A 17029-nucleotide genomic window follows, 5' to 3' on the forward strand; every position below is an offset into this window, starting at 1 on the left:
TTACCAGGGACGCCCTTCATGATAGATCCTTAAAAAGCCGCAAAGCACCCAAAAAATGACGATTGGCTACGCTTTTCAACTCAGTCAGCTTCTCACGACATGAACACAATCAACGACAGCCCACAGCCTTGCAATGGGCCTGATTCGTTCTGCGTGGCGAGCATTCGAGCCCATCTGTCTCAAATGGCACGACGCTTTGTAACGCTGCGCAGCAAGCTGGTCGCGTTCTTCGCAAGATGCCGTGGCCAGCCAAAACTCTTACAACTAGTTATATGTCTAGCCATTCGGAATGTTATACTGTTTATGATGGCTGAAAAAATATGTGAAAAGCACTGATCTGAGAGGCCTTGGACGACCACCGTGTCACCACTGATCTGTGACGTTTACGCTTATATAGTATAATTTGCAGTATATTTCTGTCACCTGCTAAAAACCATCCTGATTAAATTTACTATGTTTTGCAGCATATTGTGGCCCAACCTGCTCATACAGCGAAACGTCAACGTTTCGACTTGTGCTTTACACATGCTCACGCTGCAAGTGTTAGCGAGTACAGACCAATACTAAGCCGCACACCAAGATGAGCTTTGTCTCGTTGGGATGTTCTGTTGTAACATGGTCTGTTTTGTTGTAATTTGTTTACATTTTCGTAATTTCTTCACCAATTGGCTAACAGAAGTGTCTGCTTTTGTCATGGATAAATCTGACAAATCAGACGCTTTTTTCATCCTTGTTTGTGATGGGGACAGCGGCAACGAATGCCATTTACAGAGAAGCTCATCGGTTGATACTCGAATCAGCGCGTCTTTTTATGTGATGTGATGCTCTGTTTTCAAAAGCCAAAAGAGGCGTTGAAAAAGTGATTGTGCCAAATGGCACTCGCAAGCGGCAAGGGGGAAAACACTGTACAACGTTTTTTTGAATTCGCGCGTAGATAGCGTCATGTTTGAGTATTCTTCCCTAAATACAAGGCTGCACGCTTTCATAGCAGTTATTTCACAAACACTTTGAAAAATTAGTGTGCTGCGAACTTTAAAGAACACGAGAGTTGAAAAGCAAGGCAAATGGGAAGTATTATGCAATGGTGGTGAGCAGTGCGTTCAATGAGACTCCTCCCGCTGGAGCGACTACCTCATATCGAAATTCTAACCTATCCTGGAGTATTTCGATAAAATTGGCATTTTTGCTAAATATGGATGCTTCTGATCTAACAAGAAGTGGAATGAACAAAAAGGCGGCACACTGCCTTTAAAAGGGGTGTCCCACATGTGTATGGGACTTTGCAATGAAATAGAGATTTTGATGATCAGTTATGACAGTTCACAGCCCTGTCCTCCTTTAGACCTAACTCCCTTTAGTTCCTGAGCCTCACGCCCGCCAATATGTGCAGAATGTTCCGCGCACACTATTTCTAGGTCGCAAGTTATCCATGATACCATAATGACGTCATTCAAGTCTTGCCATGCTATTGGCCATGTAGCTATCAAGGTCAATACAAAAGTAATAATCGACCCGTTCATATCTGGCGTTCGTAAGCACGATTTCGAAAATATAGAGGCGGTCGATTGGCTCTCAATCAGTGCAGTGCATGGTACGATGACGCAATCAACCAGTTACGTATTGAGGAACGTATTTACTAAATAGAACAAACTGTGTTATCTACGGCAGTCTTCTCCTCACAAAAATACGCAAAAATTTGTAAGTGAGCTTATTTCATCATTTCTGGCGTTCGATTCAATAACTTGGATACCAAACACGCTCACTTGTACCTTTTGGTTTCATTCCATTATAAAAGGCTGCCCTAGATAATCATTCCGTTGTTTAGTAGATATGTTGTCCAATACCTCATCGTTTCATTATGTTATGGACCGTCCTTATGACGTCAGAGTCGCTGCTAGACTGGCCGTGTTAGAATTGCCAATGTAGCGGACAGGCTAACTCATTTATAGTAATTCGTCTTGCCGGGAGGCGATCGTGTTTAATGAAGCATATTTGCGGCACCCCGAATATGTCGTATTGTATTGTATTGTCCAATATTGTCGAACGCTCGTGTTTTTCCCCTTTCTCATAGTATTAATGCACGTTTGTCCAGGCTTCTCTATCGCTTACTTGCATTCATATCCTCGATTTTACCATTCTTCAGTTATTCGATTTCCAGTCTTAGTTCTGTCATAACTCGTACCACTGTCCGAGTTCCGTCATTATGAAACACAAAACATGATTCGTGTCGAACATCCGTTCCTCTTATCCCCTGCCTTGGATCACCCTGCATCCTCGCGACACCCGACTTGTTCGGGGCAGACTGTATTCGTCAGCCACGAGCGGGCTAAGAGCCCCGTGGGAAGGGGACCCTGATCGGGTACCCAGCGCGCGTGCGCGGATTAAAGCTCGGCGGTTGGCCCCCAAGGTGCGTGCAAGTCTGCTCCACCGTTAACCGTTTGCTTTCATCACAAAGCCCTGAACTGATCATTTATGGTCGAGACGGCTCTAATAAAAAAGAAACGGCGTGCCCAAACTTACAATGAATGCATTACAATGGCGTTGGGTAAACTGAACTCCCTTGATTGCTACTAGAAATCGTGCTCACATACGGCAGACACAAATTATTTGAAGCTCCCATTTTTCTTGAGCTTGGCCGTGGTGTTCTTCTATTTACTACATGGCCAAAGAGGTCGTGGAAGCATTCACGTGACGTTTTTATAACATCATGCAAGCCTGGGTGACCTTGAAATAGTCTGCACGAAATAGTCTGCACTATTTGGGGGTGCCAGCTCACAAACAAGTGGGTTTTTATTCTTGAAAAGGGCATGGATGTGAGGTACACTGAATAATCTTCAACATGGCTACCTTAGTTCGAAACCTCATGAAATATAAATAACTCCCTTTAAGTATGACGCCGTAACAGACAACACAAATGGAAGAAAAAATGCAATCACAATCATATATAGAGGAACACTACGAGAAAAGCCTGAAAGACACGCACAAAACGATCATCGGTAAATGTCACGCGCATAAATTAATAAGCCACCTTATGGTACTATGGGTGAGCCACTCCGTCCGCTGCAGTGTCCTATCTGACATGGTCAGTGTGACAAACACCCTGATGTCATGAAAATACCCACGACGTAATCAAACAAGGGTGTACCATGGAACATATTTACTATTATCAGGAGCAGCCTACTGCGTTTAAAAGCATACCAATAGCTACGTATGAGCTTTTTGAATCATATATGACGTTTGTCTCAATATCTTAAAGTGTAGAATATTTGATTTAGTTGACAATGCTTTTGGCCTGCTATTTTTTCAGAATTTGTACGTGACCTTGCTGAGTTATCGTAAGGTGCTACTTTGTAGGTCACCTTGCTGGGTTACCGGACTGCAATGTGTAGTGATGCTGCGAGTATAATAATCGGGTTTCTTAGCGGCAGGATTGCACCTTTTTGTTGAAATCTGGTGGCCTTGCCTGCTATGGTCACCCAAATTTTTTGAGATCATCATGATGGCCTAGAGGTCGTCAGCACATTCACATCAACTGATCGAATCTGGGTCACTCCTGAGGTTGGGACAGCTGGAATGATCCCTACACGCATCGCCTCATTTAAAGGACACAGTGGTGACCCGAGGTCACCAGCTTCACGATGACTCGAGCGGTAAAGGTTTCATGAGTCAGCTGGTTAGTTTTTAGGATGAAGAATGTTGCACTGCCCCCAATACGTAACCTCCGATCCGTGGCGACCGTGATGGCCTAAAATCACCTGGCTCGCGATGGCTGAAGAATGAGATGCAAATAAATGCTCCGAAGCGAAGGGTGACGTCTTCATAAACAGGGCATTATTTTCTGAGCTCTGAGACGGCTTCCATGCAGCAATCTAGCTTCAGCTCAATAAAGACCTCATGGTGACCTGAGGTCACCAGATTCTCACAAGCTGATGGCATTACATGCAGTGCGTGCGACGGTAAAGGTTTAATGACAATTCGACCAATTTGTTCCCAGACCAGGACATCCATGGTTATCAACCTATTTCAAGATTACCATGATGGTCTTGGACCACCAGCTTCACAATGACTGATGGAATCGCATGCTGCGACTCTATCGGCGTGCGAATCTGAGACAGCATGCGAGTGATACAGTTGTTTTGAAGCTGGGCCAGTCTCTGGCACTGGAGGCGGTTGCGGCGATCCCTAGTGACGTACCCATTTGACGGTCACTAGAGTAACATGGGACAATCAAAGTTGCGTGCGGCAATGGAGCGATGCGCTGCAGACGGAATGGTGAAGTCCCTTTTCATCGGGTTAATGTATTAAAATATCGGACACGACTCCGTACCTGTCATGGGAACCCACTCAACGAAAGTCACAATGACGACCGGAAATTACCAGATTCGCAATTACTGATGGAATCGTCTGCTGTTAGTTCAATGGTGGTGGTTGCACGAAACTAAGCGATCGCAGGGACAGCGGTGAAGTAGCGTTGTCCGTGCGTACGATCGCAGGGACAGTGATGAAGTAGCGTTGTCCGTGCGTTCTTATTGTGCGAACAGTGAGTTCCTTTATCTCTGAGTTAAAATGCTGACACCAGTGCTGCAACCCCTCCCTTAGCAACTTGTCTTGATAACGGTTGTGTCAACCTCATCGACTTCGAAAATTGACAGTTTACAGCTCTACAGCTCCCCATTTCTCTGGGTTTTCAAGTTTTCGGAGGATCCACCTCACGCCTCCCCTTCAGCTATGCTTTCTCAACCCTCTGGATACTCTCGCGAGACGCACTCCTGGGCTCCCCATCAATTTCATTCATGTGCTGGACATAATATGTCTGTAAGTAACATGTATTTCCCTCAGCCGTCTTGCTCGGCGGCTTCGGTAATGCGAAAAACAATCACGTGGCAACGAAGCATTGAAATAAAAGGAAATATATTACGAATTTTCAGGCATGTTGGCCTGTGTCTACATATTGACACAGGCGAGCTTTAAAACACAACTGGTCGGAAAAGGGGTCAGGCCTTCCAGACCACCTTGAGAGAGACAATAACCTGTGACAAAGTGGGTACCGCAAATGACAACCTGTTCACCAGCAGCATTCAGCCTGGTGTTGGGCAGAATGTTCCGCACATTCTTGGCCTCCTAGCAACCGATTCAAACATTGATGTGCATTGGCAGTGCTACGCAGAACTCGACAGTTAACAAAGCCGTTGTAAGAATTGCAGCTAACAGACCGTGCACCGCCAGTTACCAGCACGTCAGGAAACGGTCGGATACGCCCGCGGGGCAATCGTCGCCGCCGATGAGGTTTATGTGAAGGGCGACGGTGTGGTGTGACTGGGGTAAGTCAAATGTCGAGGGGCGCGCGACAAGTACCACCAGTGCCTGGAATTGGTCGGAACGAAACAATGAACGGCACCTGAAGCGCATACGGTCGACTAGGTGTGACGTCATACATGGACGAGGTGGGCACGGGAGCGAAGCCATTGGGGAGCGGGCCTGCCAATGACCCTGAAACCCAACAATCACTGCCTTCCCCAGCTCACTGCATTAGAGCTGATCTGGCTGTCGTTGGGTTATTACCGGTCGTCTGCGTCAAAACATGTGCCAACGTTTGCTTCTTGTGGGGTCCCATGTCGTAACACCAACAAGGATAAACGTCACGGACAAAGAACCACCATGCCGAATGAACGACGGGAGGAAGTGTGTGGACAAAATGCCGGAAAAGGTACTGCTTGAGAAGGTGGCCGTTCCACTTCGCCAAACACCACCGTTTGACTGTCTTCCATCCCGTGCCGTTCGCACAATTGGAAGCCGTGCGAACCCCAGTAGCAGTGGCTCGTTACAGGACGTCTCGTAAGAGGCCGGTCCGCTGTCTCCCGCTGCATGGACAGAACACATTCCACTCCATGTCCTGCAAACTGCGCCCCACGAGCGCGCAATCTTCGCTAACCGTTAGACGCCAAATTTCGGATAGGGACAAGAAACACATGGAAAGGAGGGGACCAAGACACACCAGAGATACAGCACTCCACTCCTGGCCAGCGGCGAGATTGTTCAGCTTGGCAGCGCGTGTCAGCTCTGGTGATGCTCTACTGCCGCCGTCCTGCGCGTCTGCTGAGGAGATGGTGCTACAGCTGGGGCAGGCCAGCTCGTGGTCAGCCATCATGTGCGCAGTACACAGACGGCTGCAGACACAGACACAGGCCGGCCGCGGACACAGACACAGGCCGGCGGCAAACGCAAACACAGGCCGGCCGCAAACACAGTCACAGGCCGACCGCAGACACAGACACAGGCCGGCCGCAGACACAGACGCTGGCCGGCCGCAGACACAGTCACAGGCCGGCCGCAGACATAGTCACAGGCCGGCCGCAGACACAGTTACAGGCCGTCTGCAGACGCAGACACAAGCCGGCCGCAGACACAGACGCAGGCCGGCCGCAGACGGCTGGCCCGGTTGCGCCAGGCGTCACCATTAACGATAATGGAGCATCATTATGCTGAGGGGCATGCGATATCGCAGGAGAATTATGACCGTCATTATCGGAGAGAAATCACTTGAATGCGCTAAAAAGTCACTGCTTGAAAATAATCGTCCGTGTGTAATGGCTGCACTGGACCCTGGCTTCCCTAGGTCACACGAACGTTGGAAAAACCAGGAGCGGCTCGCTTGATATTCATTATAACTGTTGGCTCTCAACTCTCGTCCGCATGTTCGCCGGACGTTCTCCTGGCACCAATCTGTGACGGGCATTTACAAGACTGCGGCACCGAATTATAATGGCATGACTTCAAACTACAGGGCCGCTACGTCGGCACGACATCAGCCGCATAGTGAGAGCCGCGGTCCACCATTTCAAACGCTGCAACAAACGCACTAGTCTGACGGAAGCGCGGTCAGGCAACACGGAAGTAAGTCGCTCACACTATGTTGATAACTAATTTGGAGGAACCGGTACAAACTATCTGTACTGGAGATCTGGGATGACGATGGATCAACAGGAACTTATGGCGTTTTACGGGCAGACCTTCGCCCCTCACCTGAGTTAACCGTACATGTCGGAGGTGACAGTTCGGCCGGTCAGGTCGTTAGGAGCCGAGCGTCTGACCGTACGTGTCTCAAGTGGCGGTTCGGCCGGTAAGGCCAACAGAGGCCGTGCGTCGGGCCGTAGGTGTCGAAGGTGTCGGTTCGGCCGGTCAGGTCGACAGGAGCCGAGCGTCTGACCGTACGAGTCGGAAGTGCCGGTTCGGCCGGCCAGGTTGACAGCGGCCCCTGGTTTGAGTGCTTCGTCGGCCACCCTGGCCCGGCTTACGTTCGCGCTCACGTGACGCCGGCCGACGGCATTATCCGAATGTCAGTTCTTCTGGGCGCTGGCACACCGCCGAACGTCAGGCCCCGGGGTGGGGGGAGGGGGAGGTCTCGGGCGGCTATGCTCAGTCCGCGGCGGGCCGGGCACCGGCTGTGGCGCCGACAAGACGAAGAGGTCACAAGTGTCCCGGCAGGTCGCACGCCGTGCGGGGGCTAATCGCCGGTGGATGCAAATGCGTTTGTGAGTCATTTAACGCACGAGGCAATAGTCAGGGCGAGCGGTGAAAATGAAATTATGCACTTAGTTATTTTTCCGTCCGGTGGAATAGACCGGCATCGGAAGGTCATGGACAATGGCCAACGCGTTGCCAAGTGAAGAGGCACACAGCATTCTAAGTTGTGTTTTTCTTCGGGCTTTCAGTGGTTTATTGCACATGTCATCCATTGCAACACTCCTCTCATACCGCACGTCATCGAATGTCCCACGTCACACGCATGGTCATCCGTCATTCCGCACCATTCGGCATCCGAATGTTTGGCTGAATGTTCGAAACAAGTGGCCGCGACCAGCGGCGGAGGAGCCTTCGGAGAGTCGGCGGACAGGATGTGTGACACACACTGCATTCTCTACTGCCTTTTCTAAGCAAAGAGAGCTGCTTGAAAGTACATCGGGAGTAGATCGATGACCTATACCGACTGACCCACTGCTGCTGATGGCTTTTAGGCTGGTAGATGGGTGAAGATCAGAGCAGGTATAGATGGGGGAACGAATGCTCAGGCGTTCGCCACCATCAGCACATTGTTGAGCGCTTGCACACCCACACATCCACACCCACACACAAACAAGCAAACAAACACACACACACACACACACACCCCCACACACACACACACACACACACACACACACACACACACACCCACACACACCACACACACACACACACACACACACACACACATATATATATATATATATATATATATATATATATATATATATATATATATATATATATATATGTATATATATATGTATGTATATATATATATATATATATATATATATATATATATATGAATAAAAATAACTGCTGAATCAGCATTGACGAGCTTTTTGACGCATCGTTCTAGGTTTCGGGCCTTTGACTTCGCCTCATCGCTTAGATTAAAAATGGTTCGCACAAAATTACTCATATATTCATCGCTCCTTACATTCAAACGTCTCGAGATCCTGTTTCATCGTCGGAGAAGACTAAGTGGCATCAGAAAGAAGTCTTTAGCTTTAAAGGATGCACGTTGTGTATTACCACTACTGCTTTCGTGCTGGAAAAGGACTACAAGGTTACCGTGGACAAGGATCTAAAGAACAGCTTACTGGGAAAGAGCACGAAAAAGCGTGGAAATGATAGGAGCAAGATATTCACACAATAACTCAGAACGGCGGCAAAGGAACTTCGAGAAAAAGACATCATCATTCGGCGAACGGACAAATCACCAATCTACGTAATATTTGACAAAAAGCGATATCATGAAAAACTAAACTACATCTTGAACGACGACAAGAAGTTCCGGCGCACCACAAAAGCTCCAACAGACAAACCCAAGACCAAGCTTAACAAACTTATCACTGCTGCCAGCGCCGCTGTTGAATGCATACACTTTTCCAAGACAACGGATGAATTTGCGCCTGGTTATGCTTATGGATGTGTAAAACCTCACAAAAACGGCAACCCCCTTCGTCCAATAATTTCACAGAGCCCATCACCAACCCATAGAATTACAAAACGTCTTAATGGTCTTCTGTCCCCATATCTTCCCATGTCTTACAGCTTGTCGTCAACGGATGAGTTTATTGATACAGTACAATCTCGTCAACCTAAGGGTCTACTAGCCTCTCTAGATGCTGAAAATCTATTTGCAAACGTGCCCATTGAAAGAACCATATCCATCATCCTTGACCGCGTCTAAAATCATCCCGAAATTCCTCCTCTCAACACATGAAGGCGCCTTCTTGAACCATTACTAGAAGCCTGTACGTTCGAAGCTTCTTTCCGCTGGCCTGATGGCCGGATGTATTGCCAAATTGAGGGTGCTACGATGGGCTCAACTATAAGACCTCTATTCGCTAATTTCTTTATGCGGCACGTAGACGCCGACATTCTACAAAATGATGACATAAGACCGGACATTTTCTGCCGCTACGTAGAAGATATATTTGTGGAAGTTAGGGACATTGACCAACTAGAACGTTTCAAAAACGTCTTTGAAGAGTAGTCTGGCTTAAAATTCACAACAGAGCTAAGTGTGCAGAACGTAATACCCTCTCTTGACGTGACTGCTGATGGACAAAAACAACAATTCAAAACGACTGTATACCGGAAACAGACTAACAACGGACGGTGCTTAAATGCTGACAGTGATTGTCCCCAACGCTACAAAATTAGCGTTACAAGGTCCTTCATTAGACGAGCATTCAAGCACTGCTCTGATTGGACAGGACTACATTCAGAATTGATAAGAATCAGACAGATCTTGGTGAACAACGGCTTTCCAAATTATGACGTTGAAAACGAGGTACAACGATATATGACAAAACACTTTGACGGCAAACCAAGACGAGACATCCAACCAACGTCAAACTGTATTATCGAAATCAAATGACATCTGCCCACAAACAAGACGAAAAGGCTTTACGGGAAATTATCTCCCGACATGTTAAAGGCAAAAATGACCACAAAATAGACATTGTCATTTACTGTTGTAATAAGAAAATATCGAACTTTCTTATGGGAAATTGTCCAGACAAACCCGACAAACTAAAATGCGCCAATGAAGTGTATCCATTCAAATGCAACATCGAAAGCTGCAAACTTCGTTCCATACACTATGTTGGTGTGACCACAACGACGCTCTCACGACGCCTGGCAATGCTCTAACGTGGTGGGGCAAGTTTGGACCACATGCGACACGAACATGACATGACATTTTTTTTGTTTCGTTTGTGTGTGGGGTTGGGTGTCGGTCTGTATATTTTTGGAAACTGTGTGTGACCATGGACGTGTTGCCCTAGATGCTTCGTGAGGTGTTGTTTGAACTGTTACGAAGCGGGAACGATAGTTTGAAGTTTTCAAGACTGTGTGTCCAAAGTGTTGAAGCCGCGAATTCATCCAAAAAATGGCGGATCTTGGACCGAGTAACTCATTTATGAGCGTTCAGGGCGATTGCGCCACCCAGTCAGCGTTCCACGAGCTGGGCCTCAAGTATGGCTTCGCGTCGGACATCTCTGACGCGGCGCTGCCGCAGAAGCTGGAGGAGCTGTGCGAGTACATCAAGCGCGAGATCCGTAAGGAGCTCAAGATTAAGGAGGGCGCCGAGAAGCTGTGCACGGCCACCAGCGACAAGAAGAGCCTGCAGAACGTCTCCAGCATCGTCAAGAAGGCCAACAACAAGCTGCAGGAGCTGCGGGCGGAGCTGCACGAGCTGGACTCGCAGATTCTGCTGACGCAGGGCCGGGCCGGCCACGAGGGCTCGGCGCCGCAGCCCTGCGTGCCAGAGGCGCCCACGTCGCCGCTGGGGGACAGCCAGCTGGAGGAGCAGCCGCTGACCACCACCGACGAGCGCCTGCGCAGCCTCGGCCGCCAGCTCAACATCGAGATGAAGGTGAAGCAGGGTGCCGAGAACCTCATCAGCATGTACTCGGCCGGCGGCCAGCAGAGCAAGAAGCTGCTGGCCGGCGCCCACCAGATGCTGGAGGATGCTAAGGCCAAGATCGACTACATCAAGATGCGCATCAACAAGCTGAGCCAGAACGTGGCGCAGAGCTCCAGCGGCGAGAACCGCTCCATGGTGGACCGGGCGTTCGAGTCGAGCCAGCTGATGCCGTCCCGCACGTCATCGATAAACTCCTCCAGGCGGAGGAACTTGACGGCCCACAGCGACCGCCAGTCGCGCCAGTAGATGTCCACCTCGAGCTCGCGCGACTTGTCCAGGTCGATGGAGAAGCGCTGGTTCCACGCCTGCTGGGAGCACGCCTTCCAACTGGTCTGGCCCACCGTCACGTTATCCAGCTTCAGCACGGCCATGATCTCGTTAGAGGCGAGCTCGGCGGAGCGCGGCAGACACGGGTTGTTGAGCACCTGCCGCACCAGGCCCGGGTTGCTCGTCTCGTCCTTGACGCTGTAGGACTTGTAGGACGAGCGGCCGGTGACGCCCTTCATGAAGAAGCGCAGGTCGGACGGACTAGATATGCTGTGTGCAGAGTCGCGCCGGGACCGGCCCGGCACCTCCTCCAGCAGGCCCTGGCAGCCGAGCAACCGCACTTCCAGCTTGCCGGTGATGGCGGCCGTCTTCACCACGCTGATGCTGGGCCGGTAGCCGGAGGCGGCGACGCTCTCCTTGACCTCGCTGGAGCGGCGGAAGTTCTCCAGACTGGCCGAGTTGGACGACGGCGACTGCACCTACTCCAGGTCCTCCTTCAGCTCCGACGCCTTGATAGAGCCGGGCGGCAGCTCCTTCCGTCTCCGGTCCAGCGAGAGGCGCAGCAGGTCTAGCTTGCGGCTGGACTCCTGCAGACTCTGCTGCGCCTCCTGGAGGGCCTTCTTGTCTGTGACCTTGCCGCTCTGGAGCAGGCGGATGGCATTCTTGGCGCCGTCCATGACGGCCGTCTCGATGCGCAGGTGGTGGCGCAGCTCCTCGATACGCACATCCAACGGCGTCATTAACATTAACACGACAACAACCGACAGACAGCACTGACATTTTACGGACGTGCAATGACAGAAGGCACCCCCAAATTTGGGAAAGCATACTCATTAACGGGCTCTCTCCGGCTCTAAACAGACAGACAAATTCTTGCACAACTCTTGAACTATTAGGTGGTGGGCGGTGAGTGCTACTGATGTGATTGTGGCGATAATGTTCTCATTTTGTCTTTGTAGTGTTCCCATTATGAGTGTTTCTTATATGTATCAAAGTGAAAATAGGATTCTTTCACTTCAATTAGTCATACTTCATTTATGTTCTCCGTACAAAAAGATGTTTTTCAACCGTAGTCCACAATTTTTTTATCCTTTAAAACTCAAAACTTATTTCTTGTGCCATTTAGTCTTCTGCGACGATGAGATAGGATCTCGAAACGTTAGAATGTAGGGAGCGAGGAATATATAAGTTTTTTTGTGCGAACATCTTTAATCTAAGCGATGATGCCAAGCCAAAGGTACGGGAACTGAAACGATGCGTCAAAAAGATGGTCAATGCTGGGTCAGCAGTTATTTTTAATCAAACATGTATAAAAGAAAGGATTCCGCCAAAATATTCCGAAATACGTATAAATATATACATATATGTGTATATATAGATATATACATATATATATATATATATATATATATATATATATATATATATATATATATAGCGGTGGCAGATATAGAGTTGTGCCGCTTCCGTTTTCTTCATCTTCTCTTCCTCTCTACGCACCTGATGATGGCGAATGCTGGAAATTCGTGCCTCAACTAGGCTCCTGCTGATCTTCACTCATCTACCAGTCTACAAGTCTTAACCCTCGCTCTGATGTTCCATTTTCATAGCGCGAACTGTTGGGGAAGGGCGGGGGGGGGGGTCGTTGCGACCACCTAGCGTTTCCACACTTAGCAAAGCGTAGCAAAGACCACCAGTGGATCTCGACACATGATCTCGCAATTGGTGCCAGTTCTGCTGTTGTTAGGTTAATAGCTGACCCCATTATGCTTGGTCAGAGGTAATTCTTTAAAAGAAAATCGCACATTAGCCGTCAGCTTTGCACTAGACACCTGAGACCATGCCTCGTTGCGACGCAAAACCTTGAACGGTTTCGTTAAATTCCGAGACCACAAAGAGGCGTGCTTCTTGTTTAATTCTGCGTACAGTGGTGTCTAATGTGTTTTGAGCATATATTCATCATATATGTCTCCATTAAAGGGAGTGTTCCACTGTTCGGGCACGTTTCAAAAACTTAATCTAGTGAAACCTCAGTACTGGTTGTGTGTAATAATTGCACTGGGTAGTGCCACTTCAGCACAGTGAAGACGTAGAGGGATTTCAATTTCATCATTTTCGTGACCAAATTATGCTGTCAACGTCTTGTAACAGCACTTAACCTTTTCCTGCAGTCGCGACCACCGTCGTCATGACAACGACTGTGCACATATCTACTAGTACGAATAAAAGAATGTTTGTGGTTGGCTAACGGACAGAGCCTGGTTACCGAGGGGCTCATTGGTTGAATTTTGAACCAGTGCGTTACATGGATCATGTGACACTCCGTTTCCCAAAGTTAAAGTGCGCCTCGAAAAGAGCTACCGTGGCAGACGCCGCAAGCGCCATGGGGGAGAAATCCAAGCAATAGTATAAGGTTCCACGGAATCGCGGAAAAATGCCTGCGTGTCCAGATGCATGTCTTCATGTCCGCATACTTGTTTGTCTAAGCTGAGTGTTTCAAGCTTTCCGATGATTTGTTACACAAGCATTTTGGCACATTAGTGTGCTGCAAACATTACAGAACACATACGTTGGAAAAAGGCAACTTAAGTCTATTGACTTCTTATTGGTGAGCAGGGAGTCAAAGGAGGTTTCACCCGCGGAGTCGGCTACTTCAAATCGAAGCTCTGAGCTAATCAGAAGAATTTCGAGAAAACTGGTATTGCTGATTACACCGTGGATGCGTGAAGTAAGGATAAATGAAAAAAACAAAATTTGATAGAAAACTAAAAAGGAAACCAATTTCGTGAAAAGCACGATTGGGCAGCTTTCCAGTGAGGTGTTCTCAAAAAAGACCGGGGCGGGGCACAATGACCACTCCCTTTCAGGCTGATGGTCCCACAAGTGCAAGGAAGCACACTGTTCTACATGAATGTGATGATATAAGCGCCTCAAATGTACATAGTGACAAACGTTACATGTTGTCACATGTGTGATGACGGAGACACATAGATGCAGTTTGGCCAAATATTTCGGATGAGAGAGCAGAGAAAAACTGTTAGCCTACCCTAAAATACACAAGAAATATTTCTCCACGGCTAAGATTCACTTGTTCTCAAAGTTGGGGTGAATATGGGGCCCCGTACTGAATAGGAAACTACGCCCCTTGGGAAAGGTTGTTTTAACAGCCAAATCATGGCTTCACGAACTTTAAGGGTGGGGTGGGGGTGGGGAGTGGGGAGCGTGACCCCTTTCGCCTCCCCCCCCCCCCCTGGATCCATCCTTACTGTTGCCTTCCGCACGGTCTGCTCCACAAGCGAAGTCTCCCGTCACCTTATGCGCGGAAGCTGGATCGCTTGGGACTGTCTATGAAAGTCAGCGCAGTGATCAGCAACACATCAACAAACGGCGAAAGGCACTAATTTATCCCATTCATGCTACGCTGTCAGAGAGGATCTCGAGAGAGAATCCAGAGCGAAATGACTATTGAATTTATGACAGCGACATCTACCAAGGGAAAAGCCAACTTAAAGTGAAAGGGATAACCACCATGTGAAAGCCTTATCGCCTTGAGTTGCGAAGGCGCGATACAGATACGATAGATACGATCCTTTCCTCGCACACCTCGCATTGTTTCGCACCAAATAACTCTGCTTGGATTTCCGTTTGAAAATTCGGTCAGAGCTCTGATTTTGAGGTGAGCAAAATGAAGAGAGAGTTAAATGCTCCAGCACTCGTGAATTCTTCGGGAGCCCTACATTCCTAAAACGACCATTCTGGTAGAAGCCAAGTCAGGATATAAATGTCTAGTGCCTACCAGCCTCCCCCAACATTTTCAGAATCCGATTCCGATAGGATTTCCCCGGATAATGAATCATTGGACCTGTTACTGGAAGCTAGTTTATGCCGGCAATTCACTTCACTTTCCAGAATAAATATGCGAGCTGTCAGAATAAGAGCATTAACTAAAATGCGTGTGTCATTTGCTCGACCTCAAAACTTCTGCCTTAAAGATGCGTTCTAGGTTCCACTCTTGTGATCGAAACGTCTAAACATTGAACTTATATTACTCCACACTTCAAAACTACAAAACTGGGTCGTTTAGCGGATTTCTGGTGAACTTCATTTGAGTAAATCGCGTGTAGCTCTGAATAGTGCCCGGGTAGTATGAACAAAAAAACGGCTAACAGCGGGGATGGCTAGAAAATTTCTCTCTCTCACTTCATGCGCAGTTGCCGGAGAGATGGATCTTTGGCGGGCGGCTCTTCCAACTGCTCCCCAACTCGGTGCTCTCGGAATTTATCCAACGGATTGGCTTTGCAATAGTTCACAAATTAGTGATTATGGGTTTAAGCCGTTAATCTGCGACCTCGGAAACAAAAGTTTTTGCAAGAGTGGAAGATGAGGAAGTTCAAATGTTCAGGAAGTGGAAAATAATGCCAAATTACCGTATGGATGCTGTCTACTGTATTTAGTCCTAATGCATACATCACGGTCGTATCGACACGAAAGTGATAAAAAGTCATGATGCTCTGACGTATGTTTCTAGTACTTAATGCTCAAAAAAAGGAGAAAAGCACGGTCTCTCAAAGCCTTTGAAACATTATCCGGTGGCACGATCACATGTTGCACCGTGCCACCAGTCATGCTACTGGCCAGGCACTGGCAGACCAATGCTCAGCCGGGTCTTGCCGCCCTGGAGCGAAGATAGCAGGTACTGATGGCGGGCGTGCAACAACATGGCCTGAAGACCGGCCATGAAGTTCGATCCCAACAAAAGTCGTGCCATTTTCTGGCTACCATCATGCGATAGGTTGCATCATCATCATCATCATGCTACCATCATTCGTTAGGCTTTCCGGAAACTCAACAAGTTGCCGAAACAGGGCGGTGGTGTATACACAAAGACGGCGTTCTCTCCAAACCGCTACCTTTGGAGAGCGCATGATTATAGGCACTTGATGTCCCCAGGCGAGCCAGGTGATGGAGATTTATTCCTACCATCATCGCCAGTAGGACAACCGCAAATGCTAGCCAGCCGCGGCGATCGATGACAGAAGCTGTACCGAGCGCCGCTCGTGGTGCCGTGGTGCGGCAGGACACACTTGCGGCCCGTCATGGGACTGACGATGATGACGGTGCAGCTCGACAGACTGACTACACAAACTGAACACAACATCGCAGGAGCCTCCTATAAACCCGCCGGCACAGAGCGCCTGCCGTCAGCGTCACCCCAACTCGGCCGTCTCTGCTGTACAACTTTATTGACATCAGCGCCGGGTCACCGGCTCCCCGGCTAGATAAGTTCGACGTCGCGCTGGGCCAGCAGCATCTCACCACTGCATCACACTGCACCACATGCATCTCGCAAGACCGGCTCCAAGTGGACACCACGAGCCCGCGTGCTGGTCTATCCTGGTGATACGGCGACCAGATGTGACTAGACTGCTCCACCGGGATCCCGCACACCTCCGTGCGGCGGCAGCTTCGCCATGCTGACCAGAGACCAGCTCAGAGAACAAAGAAGGTAAATAATGCAGGCACAGATCCCACAGTGAAGACGTTATGACTTTCTCGAACTGGCCCCGTTCGACGAACCGCCCTGGCGGGCGCCATTTACTGACTTCCTGACTCGCCCATGATCGAAGGCCCGGCGTTCATCGGGAAGCAGCTTCAGACACCAGTTTCTACTAGCAAGCCGGTCGCCACCATCGCAGACGTGAACATCAGCGTGCTGAACGACTGCAATCCAGGAACCCGGGTCCTCACAAGTATTGC

The 17029-nt window shown here is 48.9% G+C and overlaps 1 protein-coding gene across 1 annotated transcript; it reads left to right on the plus strand.

Annotated features, from left to right (window-relative positions):
* The first annotated feature begins 10468 nt into the window (after positions 1-10468).
* LOC119098020 (serine/threonine-protein kinase N2-like) lies at positions 10469-11055 on the plus strand. Its single transcript, XM_037220950.1, has 2 exons — positions 10469-11000; positions 11039-11055. The coding sequence occupies exons 1-2, from the start codon at positions 10469-10471 to the stop codon at positions 11053-11055; spliced, it is 549 nt and encodes a 182-aa protein (XP_037076845.1).
* The last annotated feature ends 5974 nt before the right edge of the window (positions 11056-17029 follow it).

Source organism: Pollicipes pollicipes, unplaced genomic scaffold (genome assembly GCF_011947565.3).
Source record: "Pollicipes pollicipes isolate AB1234 unplaced genomic scaffold, Ppol_2.1 Scaffold_4740;HRSCAF=5597_pilon_pilon_pilon, whole genome shotgun sequence".
Taxonomy (NCBI): Eukaryota; Metazoa; Arthropoda; class Thecostraca; order Pollicipedomorpha; family Pollicipedidae; genus Pollicipes; species Pollicipes pollicipes.